At 42.5% G+C, this 12,175-nt stretch overlaps 1 protein-coding gene across 4 annotated transcripts in view; it reads right to left on the reverse strand.

Annotated features, from left to right (window-relative positions):
- Nucleotides 1-12,175, reverse strand: part of SGPL1 (sphingosine-1-phosphate lyase 1) — a 72,444-nt gene that overhangs the window by 23,614 nt on the left and 36,655 nt on the right. For all 4 annotated transcript variants that reach the window (XM_043476701.1, XM_043476702.1, XM_043476700.1 and 1 more), the window contains 2 exons: nucleotides 7,650-7,815; nucleotides 2,409-2,476 (listed from right to left, as the gene is read on the reverse strand). In XM_043476701.1, coding sequence (XP_043332636.1) covers nucleotides 2,409-2,476; nucleotides 7,650-7,815 — 234 coding nt within the window. The remainder of the gene's footprint in view (nucleotides 1-2,408; nucleotides 2,477-7,649; nucleotides 7,816-12,175) is intronic.

Here is a 12,175-nt window from a genome sequence, read left to right on the forward strand (position 1 = left end):
AATGAGACACTCTTGGTTTGTAGATTTAGGGAAGAGTGGCTATACATTATGATTTGTGTGTGTTACAGTGACATGGTTTCAGCAATATGTCTGTTAAAGTTTTATGTCTTATTCCAAACATTTAGGTTGTCTCATCTCTAGCAGTGGATGATTAGAATCCAAGATGGTCTTCTTAGATGTGGCCCTCAATAAAACCACAGGGAAAGCCACTCCTTTAGAACATGTCTGCAACAGTCTTATCAGGCAGGCACTAGCAGGAAGAACAGGGCACACTCCTGGACAATGCCAGGGCAGCATGTGATGGACATGAAGCTATTTTTTAGATTTAGATAAAGAACTGTGCTGCACAAGTGTACCCAGAACTATGAAAGCTGGGCTTCCATGCACAGATGATGCTACTGTAATAAAACAGACAAAAATGACCATCAGAGGCATATCAGAAAGCACAGCAAGCACTTCCTCACATCACCTCATCAATTCTTGCCTCAGAAGCTCCACTGCATTTTAATTTCTTCACAGCATTTATCTCAAAGGGAAATTCATATGTGTTTGCTTCCTTATTCATTTTCTGTCTTTCCTTAGTACTGAAATGTAGATTCCATGTGGGAAGGGCATGGCCTCCCAAGTGGTCCTGCACTATGTCCCCAGCACCCGGAATGGTACCTAACGCTGAGCAGATGCTCAACGGATGAGGGAGGGACACACACACTCGCTCAGAACAAGTAACTTTCGAATCTGCACCTCAAAACTCTGCATCTGAAAGGTGAAAGGTGATTATACATTTTCTAAGTACCCTCCAATGCTGTTGTATTTACCGAATAATATAATTGAATAGTATCTTCCAATGCTGATATATAAATTTAATGGGTTCTGGAACCCCAACATTCATTTGTTATCAAAATTAGAAATGGAAGGAGCAAAGTGTAATTAATAAGGGCAGGGAAAAAATACAGGAAATGATAAGGGGAAACACTCTTATCCCTTGTAATCAGCCTATCCTCGGTATCCTTCCTCTCCCCTGCTCTTTGTTCTCTAATGACTACAGTAGACTAATTTTAGGGCTTAATATGATTAAGGGTCAAATAAAAGCCCTCATTTCTCTCCTTCACCAGCTGTTATTACTTCCACTTCCCCACAGGAAATGAACCTAAAAATACAAAGTTCTGGAAGAGTTCACACAGTGGTCTGAATGGACATCAGTCAAAGGCTGGAACTAACTGCCATCTTTTCTGATTTGGCCAGGAAAGGAGGAAAGGAACTGAAAGCCAAAAATGAAAGAAAGCTTGCAGGAAAGCTGAGGGGGAGGGTGGGAAGCAGGGGAGATGAAGCCATCAGGGCCGTGTGCCCTCGTTAGAGCCCGCAGTGGGGCCGGCCCTGTTTGTCTTCACCTGTGATAAAGAACCGGGGGGAAGGTAGAAGCGACTGGCTCATCCTGAGCGTGGGTGAGGTCAGAGAGGAGCCAGTGAAGGGAACGGACTAGACTACAGATATGAACAAAGAGCAAGAGAACAGCTCTGCCCTCTAGGTTTCTGAACCTGGGATCAGCAAACTACAGGCCTAATCAAACTACAGGCCGAGTGTGGACTGTGGCTATGAAGAGATTCTTGCTGCAACACAGGCCCACTCCTCCACCCACTGTTCTATTGCTGCTTTCCCTCCACAGGGACAGAGCTGAAAATGCTTCACATCCAGCCCGTTACAGAGAAAGCCTGCCAACCCTGAACCATGTAAGCACTCAATCCCTGCTAAGTATCTAAATTCAGCTCAGCCAAATATTGCTCCACTTCCCTCGCAGCTCAGTTGGTAAAGCATCTGCCTGCAGTGCAGGAGACCTGGGTTCGATTCCTGGGTCGGGAAGATCCCCTGGAAAAGGAACTGGCAACCCACTCCAGCATTCTTGCCTAAAGAATCCCCATGGACAGAGGAGCCTGGCAGGCTATACAGTCCATGGCATCGCAAAAGTTGGACACGACTCAGCGCCTAAACCGCCACCACCAAATATTTTTCCAAAGTTTCCTGTCACTTCTGTCAGGTTGTCTAATTTCAAATTTTTCCTGAACAGACATCTCCTTTCTCCTCTGGTCAAATATGGTGGAGAAAGAGTGATGTCTCGCTTCTCAGTCGTGGCACTTCTGGCGTTCTGAGTCTGACGGGTCTCCACTGCGTGGCCTGCCCTGCACCCTGGAGGATGTTTAGCAGCATCCCTCACCCCATCCATTCAATGCCCAGAGCACCCACCTCCTCTTCTGATATCCAAAAATATCTCCAGACATGGTCAAACGTTTCTTGGAGGTGGGGGACAAAACGCACCCATCCCCCTTGAACTCCTAGCTTTAGTAATTAGAAAGAAAGGTGTGATGATCATGGGGGAGGGAAGCAGTAGGGAAAAGTGAAATGACTCTGCCTACCTGACGACCAATGATAGGCATCTTCCGGATAAGCTTAAAACATCTCTTCTTAAACCTTGACCATAAACCTAAAAGAAACAAATGGTTCTGTTGAAATTCCCATGGATTATTACCTGACAGTCATAATGTATGAACTATTCAATATTCAGCATGTTCTCTGTAATCACACTTGCCTTCAGATTACAAAGGTAGTTTCTTTAAAAAAAACTTTTAATTTTTGAACAAGTAATATATTACAACATGGTTCAAAAAAATAAACACACACACACACTCTCATCTATCCCCCAGACCCTCATCCTACCCCCAGGTTAATACTACTACCACTAGTTTCTAGATACCCTTCTAGAGTTTCTGTATGCATACACAAGCAAGAGTGAAGACACGTTCTTGTCTGTCTCTTTTACACAATGGGTAGCACACTCCAGCACTGCACTAGACCTGTTCTACTCAGCAGCAGTCTTTTAAAGACCAGTGCTCCCTAATGCATTCTTACAACTGTAGAGTATTCCATTAGACGGACGTACCTTGGTTTATTTAACCTGCCCTTTCCTGATGGAAACTTAGGTTGTTTCTGATGTCTGTTACAAACCACGCTGAAATGCTTAGCCTTGTAACACATGCTGTACTGCATAATGAGAACGTACCTACAGGTAAGTTCCCAGAAACAGAACTGCTGGCCCAAGTGTACCGCGGAGTTCCTCACCTTCCCAAGGTTTCTAGGTGCCCAACATTTCTCTCCCCTGCCTCAAAACAAATGACCAACCCACGCATCTTCTCAGAATCTGTGCTCTAGTCTCTCATTCAACACATATCCCAACAACATTTTCTGGACCTAAAAAGGCTTTCAGATATCATGGACACAAATCAGACATTCTGTTGGGCAGTACATAGGACAAATCTCAAATTCTGATCCTGTAAATTACAATTATTATAAATACATGGCATCTAAACACACGGTCATGCCTTTTAATGAATTCACATACAGTATCTCAACTGACTCCAACAGCAAGATTTTGAGGCCAGCATAGAAGGCACTACCTACTATCCAAGGGCAGCTGAGGATCAAAGCATTAATAACTTGCTCAAGACCGAGGATCATATCAGTGATGGGGCAAGGATTTAACTGAAATCTGTTTTTCTAGTCCTAGACTCCCAGGACTGTATACTGCTTCACATGCACAACAGAATTTTCAGTTACCCCAAATGAGTTTCAAAGGAATCTAGACCTAAGCTTTCTGCAAGGATACAAGTCATGAACTGAATGAACTTTGCCGCTGTCCTAGGAGATCTGGGTATTCCAATTTCCTTGCCCAGAAGTAGCTTTCAACAGCCAAAGAAGGTGTCTTCACCATCTATGGGTATTTATTAAATGATGCTATGCATCTTTACTAGTAGTTTTTGCCTAGGTTGCATCCCTAAGGGCCTAGCACTGAGGTTAACACTCTGTAAATGTCTGGGACAAAACCAGGTATCTAAGACACAGGCTGACTAAGACAAACGGCTGAAACCAGTTACTTTTTGCTTAGAGTATTTCCTTTCAGTCCTGAAATCTTACGGTACACAGAATATTGTATTCTCTTCTCATTTACAGTATTTCTACATTATTAAAAATTCTTCCAAAGTGTATTTTTAAATGTCACCATAACAAGCCATCAAACGAGCAGCATTTAGTGTTAGATGGTTCAGCTGCTTGTTATTTGATTATTTCTAACAGTGTTAAAGCTGTAAAGATTCAGCACTATTCCCTATTTTAATGGATAAAACAATTAATTAATGAGGTAGAAAGAAATCTAAAAATCAGCAAGCTGAATCAGGTGTCTGAAAGTACATTAATGTGACTGGGTGGAGAAGAACACATAATTTTGTGAAATCTGTGAGATAACAGGGTACAGAGTAAAAAGAACAGAATACAGACCAGAGACAGGGAAATTAAGAATGAAAAGACCATGTGGTCAAGACCTAAAAAGATTATCTCCAAAGTAAAAGTCAAGAATTGGGAGAGTGGGACTAACAGAAGGTACACTACCATGTACAGAACAGGTAACTAATGAGAACCGACTGTGTAGCTCAGGGAACTCCAACACAGTGCTGTGTGTGACCTGAATGGGAAGGAGATCAAAACAAGCGTGTACACGGACAGCTGATTCACTTTGCTGGGCAGCGGCAAGTGACACAACATTGTAAAGCAACCACACTGCGATGAGTTGATTTCTTTAAAAAGTAGAAGTCCCCAGAGGTGCAAAAAGAAAAGTAACGAGAAAGTTCTAAGGTAATAAAATAGGAAATGCCAGTGTAAGAACAACAATGCACGCCTCTTTTTAGTTTACAAATCCCTTTCACACCAGTGATGCCACTCAAGCCTCACAGCACTCTCTGACTGGGTAAAGCAGTATGAGTGTGCCCATTTCACTGCGAGGAAACCCTAACAGGTTCAAGGGCACTGCCCAAGGTGCCATGGCTAGAAACCTCCTCCCACCACAGAACTCTGATTTCTACTGATGAACTACAGACAATCCCACAGGTAAAACCAACATCAATGAGGAAGGATGTAAGCTGAAAACCACAGAGGAGAAGTAAAAAATAGATCACGCCTTAGAAGACTGCCAACCCTGCCCTACGCTCCTGCCGAGTCCAGTTCTTATCTACCTGTGTCCATCCTGTGTTCCACAATTACCCTCTCTCCCTCAGAAGGGTACCCAGAATTTGAAGATCAGCAAAATTTATCACTAGTCGGACTTTAGACTCCTCTAGGGCAATATACCAAAAGGAACTCGATGCTCACTAATATACAGAATACTTCTATGTGAGCAAGGTGCTGAAAAAATTGGAAATTCTATCAAATACCTGATCTCTGGAGGGAAGACATTTCCGTGTCTAAAGTTCAAGTTGGAAGTTATAAAATAAAAAGTGTGTTGTGTATTTAAGCAGTATGAAATTGCCAAAAAATTAAAAAAAAAAAAAATTGCCAATATTCAGCAATTTTCAAACTACAAAATTAATTTTGTATGATTCAGATATAGAAAGAGATGGGTGCGTGCATGATCAGTTGCTCAGTCGTGTCCAACTATTGGCAACCCCATGGACTGGAGCCTGCAGGCTTTTCTGTCCATGGAATTTTCCAGGCAAGAATACTGGAGCAGGCTGCCATTTCCTACTCCAGAGGATCTTCCCAACCCAGGGATCGAACCCACATCTCCTGTGTCTTCTGTATTGGCAGGCAGATTCTTTACCACTGAGCCACCTGGGAAGCCACAGACAGACACACAGATACATAAACAGTGGTTATCTCTAGGTAACAAGATTTTAATTTTATTCTTATGGTTTACCATATTGCCTGATTTTATACAATGAAAATGTACTGCTTTTATAGTAAGAAAAAATGTTACTAAAACCATGCAATGGCTTGGAGTTCATGAAGATTTAGATGGCACATACCATTAACACACTGCTAGTATTAGTTTTCTCATGGCGTACTCAGAGCTAGCACATATTTCTGAACACTAAAGGCAGGTAAGTTAAGTACCAGGACCTCAGATGGCTGAGCTTCTACTATGGGTTAAACAAAATGGACACAGGCACCGTGGGCTGAACAATGGGAAATACAAGTAAATACCTAAAGCTAATACCCAGCATATCGAGGAAATATAAGCCTTAAGGTCTCTGACCATAGTTCAGATTTACGAATGTGCCACTTTAAAAGGAAAAAGCACACAGAATAGTGAATGCCAGGAGCTGAGGAGAGAAAGTAGTGGGAAGTTCAAGTTTCATGGGCACAGAGCCTACAATTATGAGAAAGGTCTAGAGATGGATGGTGGTGATGGCTCCATAACAATGTGAATGTTCTTTATGTCACAACTTTCCACTTAAAAATGGGTAAAATGATACATTTTATGTTCTGTATATTTCATCACAATAAAAAAAAGCAAGAACTGCTACTCCTTAGAACCCTCTGCAATCAGACAGGATGGTGGGCGGCACTGAATCAAATGCTTCCCAGGAAAGGAATAAGCCTGAGCAGAAGGACAAGGGCTGCGTCTGTTTCCAAACCATGGAGCAAATGAAGCACAAGGGTTAGTCTGTCCAATCTGTCATGAATTTATGAGAAAGTCTTGCAAGCACTAGGAGCAGAAACTGAGGACATTTCATCTCTACTTTAATTAAGTGCAATGTTAACTCTGCTATAACTTGGCAATGTGGCAGAGTGTTACCGGATGGCTGGCTAATCTTCATGGTAAAGGGATAAAACAGAATCTGGCCTCTAAGCTGACTTTCCTAGGGGAATAAGAAAAAAAGAACAAGAAAATATCAGTTGAAGAGCCCCTTCACATAGATGTTATCAGGGAAGCAAATAGTTAACAGAAATTTTAAACAGATGAGAAATGATAAGCAAGTCTCATCAATGTTACTAACTCAGATACCCTACTATAGGTGAGGAAGGGGTGCAAGGGCATGTACAGAACACCCAGCACCTCTCCTACCATTGACTTACCCAACACAGCCCACAGGGGAAGAATTTGTAAGCAGGTAACACACAACCAGGTGGTGGGGGTGAGGGTGGGGGTGCAGGGGACATGGGCAGGGTCTTAGGAAGGATGGAAGATGGACAAACTGATCACTAAAAAACCTCTCAGTTTCCACACTCCCTGAGGAGTGGCCTTCTCTTCCCCATCAGTCTGGCTCCTGGAGTCCCTACCCAGGAAGCTCAAAGTGTGCTGTCTCCTGACAGCAGAGGTTCAATTCCAAGAGGACAGGGACCCTGTATTACTTGTACTGTACAGATATCTTTAGAGCATGGCAGTGCCTAACACACAGCAGACGTTCCAATGGTCACTGCATGGGTGCTGTTCCAATTTCACATAATCTTTACCGAAAAGACAGCCTACAGTGAAAGCAATAAATCCATGCTTGGAGAACGCCGGGTGACACAATTATGTTTTAGGCAAGAAAGTAAAAGTGAAGAGGGTCTGAGCCACACTCTGTGAATCCTTACGATAACTAACTAATCTCTCAGGGGTTTTAATGTAAGCTGCCAATCCAGAAAAATCAACATGAACAGTTACAGTCACACAAGAGTCCTATTAAAACTTTACTAGTCAGAAGGCAATGCCCTTTCTATCTAAACAGATTTTAAAAATCAGAACCAAACCAACCAGGCAAGAAGTCAGCCCAATCCATTAGCCCCGAGTTCCGAAGCTGGTGTTAACGCCACTGTACCTTTACAGAGCGGGGCAGCATACTTACTCTCTGGCTGGAAGACAAACTCATACACCCAGACTATCAGCAGAGTCCATGCGACACTCCATGCAATCAGCTGCCAGGGCTCATACTGGGTGCAGTGACCGTTCACGTAGTTCTTGGCCTTTGTGGAATATACTTCCAAAATCTCGAAGTAGGGCTCAAAGGCCTTCTAGAAATACAAAAGAAAATATATATATATTACTTTGAGAGAGAGAAAGGAAGTCTGTTCTTAGTTTGTTCTTCAGCCCTTATTTTTTCAAGGGCAAGGCCATTCATGATGTGGCCCTACCCCAGCAGTAATCTTATCATCCTCTAAAGTCTGCAAAGCTTCTGCTCCAGGAACTGCAGCGGACACTGCCCCTTAACAGACATGTGGACTTTGACAAAGTTTTTGATCCTCTGTCTGTAAAATAAAAGGTTAAGCTGGGTCATCATTTCAGCTCTAAAACTTCTAGAAGACTGCAGGATTTACTGTCCTACTATCTTCTTTGTTGGCTGCACCGGGTCGCTGCAGTGGCACAGGCTTTCTCCAGTCGTGGCACATGGTCTTAATTGCCCCACGGCATGTGGTATCTTAGTTCCCTGACCAGGGATCGAATCCACATTCCCTGCATAGGAAGGTGGATTCTTAACCACTGGACTACCAGGGAAGTACCCATCCCATTATCTTAACTCAAACTAATCCTCTCAATATGTCTTTTTCTTCTTCTCTTCTTTATCTGCATCTTTCCCAATCTTTAACCCAAAAGGCAAACAGACAACTTATTGGAAAAGTCCCCGATGCTGGGAAAGATTGAGGGCAGAAGGAGAAGAGGACATCAGAGGATGAGACGGCTGGATGGCATCACTGATGAAATGAACATGAACCTGGGCAAACTCCGGGAGATGGTGAAGGACAGGAAGGCCTGACATGCTGCAGTCCATGGCGTCACAAAGAGTCAGACACGACTGGGCAACTGAACAACAACACAACCCAAAAGGCAGCAGACTGCTTCTGTAAAAGGCCACAGGGTAAACATTTTAGGTGCTACGGGCCAAACGTCTGTGTCACAACTATTCAGCTCTGCGGCCGCAGCAAACGCAGCCACAAAACAGAGGGTGAAGACTTGAAGGGAGCCGTGTTCCAACAAAATTTAATTCCAGATGCTAAAACTTGAATTTCATGTAATTTCACAATCACAAAATACTCTTCTTATAAAAACAATTGCAAAATTAAAGCATCATTCTTAGCTCACAGGCTATACAAAAACAGGCAGCAGGCAAGGTTTGGCCCATGGACCATAGTCCATCCATCTCTGCTCTAAGGCCCCATTTGACAAAAACTCTTAAGGCAAGGAACTGTATCTTACGATGTGAATCACTCACAACAGCTAGCACAAGCAAGGAAAAAACCCTCTCCTCTGAAAAGTCACCATAATACCCAACTCATGACAGCAAATCTCTTGTCAAGCATTCAGTTGTGCCTCAACACAGACAATGTGCAGCGCAGTCGCCTTGTGACCCTCATCTCCCTGCACGGTTGGGTCCCGGAAGACTGACCAGATCCCAGTCACATTCACAAGCCCCCCGAGTGCCCCAGACAAAATAAGTTCATCTTTAGTTTCCCATTCATTCCCTTTCTCAACATTTATGAAGGTTCTCCAGTGTTTAAGGCATTAAGCTGGGGGAACATCAAGGTAAATGGTGTAAGTTCTTGCCCTTACTGAGCTTACAATCTAATGAGAGAGGCCCATACGTACACACGCAGACACACATGGGCACACACATATATAAGTGAGTAATCAGAACTATTCAGGATAAACACTATAAAAAGGATGCTGAGAGAGATCACTAAAAAAGGCCTACCTACCTCTACCTGTGGGGAGATGAGGAAGACAAGACAGAGGATAAAATCTAGAGAATGACCAAAGAAAAGTCTTTAGGCAGAAAAAAAAAAACAAAAAACAACTCATACCCAGAAGAGAGAATAACAGCTGCAAATGCATAAAGGAGTCTGGGAATGGCAGAAAGCTCTGTGCAGTAACAGCACACACAAGATGAGGGCAGAGACTGTATTCCGTCTTCTCCAGAATTCATCCTCCACATATAGCATGGTGCCCGGCAGACAGTCTGTACTGAACAAAGGCTTGGACAGTGGCTGACAGAGACCAAGTGAATGAGGGAGCACATCAAGTTACAAGAGAACCGAGGCTAGGAGAAGTACACTAGGTCCAGATTTAAATTGGTCTTTAAAAAAAAAAAAAGCACAGAGACTGGAAGTATAAATTGACAGGTACTTTTGTAAGTGATTTGTCAGTATCTATTAACATTTTAAATGTACACTCATTTTGACTCAGTAATTCCAATTTTTGGTATCTACCTGTTTGTATCTATGTGCATTTTCAAGAACATACACTTTGTGACAGCAAAAGAAAAAATATAAATAAACATAAACATCTACTGATAGAGAAATGGTTAAATAAATTATAATATATACATTTTATATACCCATTCTTAGCAGCATTAAAAAGAAGACAGATTTAAATGAACCACAATGAAAATTTTCCAGAACACGGTGTAGAGTTTAAGAAAAAAACAAACTGAAGAACAAATAAAAACAAAACAAAATGCATGGGTTACTAATCAAGAGAGCGATTTTTTTTAAGATAACTTCATGGGAAAGGAATAGAAACAGGACAGAGATTAGAGACAAAAAATTTTAGTTAAGAGGACTGCTGAAATAGTCCAAAACAGAAATAAACTGGGTTTGACCTTAAGAGCTATATATCGGGGTCAAAAAAACAGCACAATTTGAAAAATAATTTTAGAGGCAGAACAAACAGGGTTAGGTGACTTATTAGACATAGGAAGTACAGAGATAATTCCAGATTCTCAAATTCATGTTTGAGAGACTGGGTAAGCAGTGACAGCATTAACTGTGGTAGACAAGAGGGAGGGGAGCTGAAGATGGCGGAGGAGATTGTGAGAAAAAGACAATGCTGCTGGCTTACATTCCTGTTGGCAATCTACATGCGATGTTATAGCAGTAGCATGAAAGCTTAGAAGGAAGATGCGCAGTTCAACTAATGTTTGCTGAAAACATTTATGCCCTTAGCAATTAGGCTATGGTATACAGTAATTAGCACTGGGCAAGTCCTGGGTCCCCAGAGGGCTATCCATAGAAACACAGCTTATCTGCAGCCCCCTCCCCACAGTTCCTGGTAGCCATTCCCTAGAGCCCACTGTTGCTATCAACAATCAACCCCGCACAGCAGTGGCGGTGCTGGCTGAGACCTGAGAAAGATCACAGGAGTCTACCATCATCGAAGGTATGTCACAGTTTCGATTATTACAGAGCATCTTCTGGTGTTAGAGCTGTGATAAAGCCAAATGGTTAAATAGTGTGTATGAATGGGACGAGAGGAGAACCATCATTCCAGCTTTTCAGATCACTTTTTCCTCTGGTGATTCTAGTTCCTAGTTCACCCATAAAATAAAGAGTTTACCAATGTCAGACGGTAACTGTGGATGTTATCACAGCACTGACTGAACAAAAAAGTAACATAACTAGTATTAGGGAAAGAGCAAAGGATCAACAAATGCAGACTATTAATAATTCCATCGTTAGAAGCCTATTAAAATACAAAGGCATTCCTTGCTAACATTTACAAAACTATAATCAGCAGAAGTATATTTTCTTTGTAATTGCTCTGAGAAGATAATGGGAATCCATGAATTTGAAGTCTCTGACTACATCTCCTTAAGCACAGAGAAACACCTCTTAAGGAGATGTATTTCTATATTCTCTTATTCCAATGATAGAATGCTACTGTACTTGGACGAGTCCTAGCAAGTTTTCTGAATAGGTAACTAGTTGCTCACAGAAATTACACCTCCTGCCCTCATTCCAAGGTCCTTTTAGGTCACCACAAACAACCTAGGCTCAGTCCTCAATGAAGAAGCCCGTCACAACACTGACAGCTCGCTGCCTGAAAGGGCTCTGCGGGGGTAATGTTTGCCATCTCCTTGGAAAAAAGGAGGAGGCAGTTCCTCGGAACCTTGCGAACAGCACCAACCCCAGGCTGGATTCTGATGCAATAAACCAGCCCTGGGGAAGTACGCAATCTAAACGCTGAAGAGAACTTTAGAGACCAAACCCATGTTTTCATTTTATAGATGCCCTGAAGTGAAACGGGGTACCTAAGCTCATCCGGATGGGCTTGAGTTACAGCAGAGGCTAGGAAACCAGTCCTCTTTCAATTCTTCATCCTCAGCGTCACAGGCAGAGAAGGACTAAACACATCACAATCCAGTGCCACTCCAAGGATTTTCTTTCCACAATTTATGCTCTGGGTAGAATACACCTTGGATATATGGTAACACACAACTACAGAGGCTTCTGTTTATTCCAGCTTAATCTCTACACTGTGTCTCTGGAAATACAAGAGCTATGAATGATCATCTACGAAGGCCACTAGCTTATTGTACAACTCCAGGAAAATTATTTCACCTGTCTGTGACTCTATTTCTTTATCTAGAAGGGACACAGA

The sequence above is a fragment of the Cervus canadensis genome, chromosome 8 (assembly GCF_019320065.1).
Source record: "Cervus canadensis isolate Bull #8, Minnesota chromosome 8, ASM1932006v1, whole genome shotgun sequence".
NCBI lineage: Eukaryota > Metazoa > Chordata > Mammalia > Artiodactyla > Cervidae > Cervus > Cervus canadensis.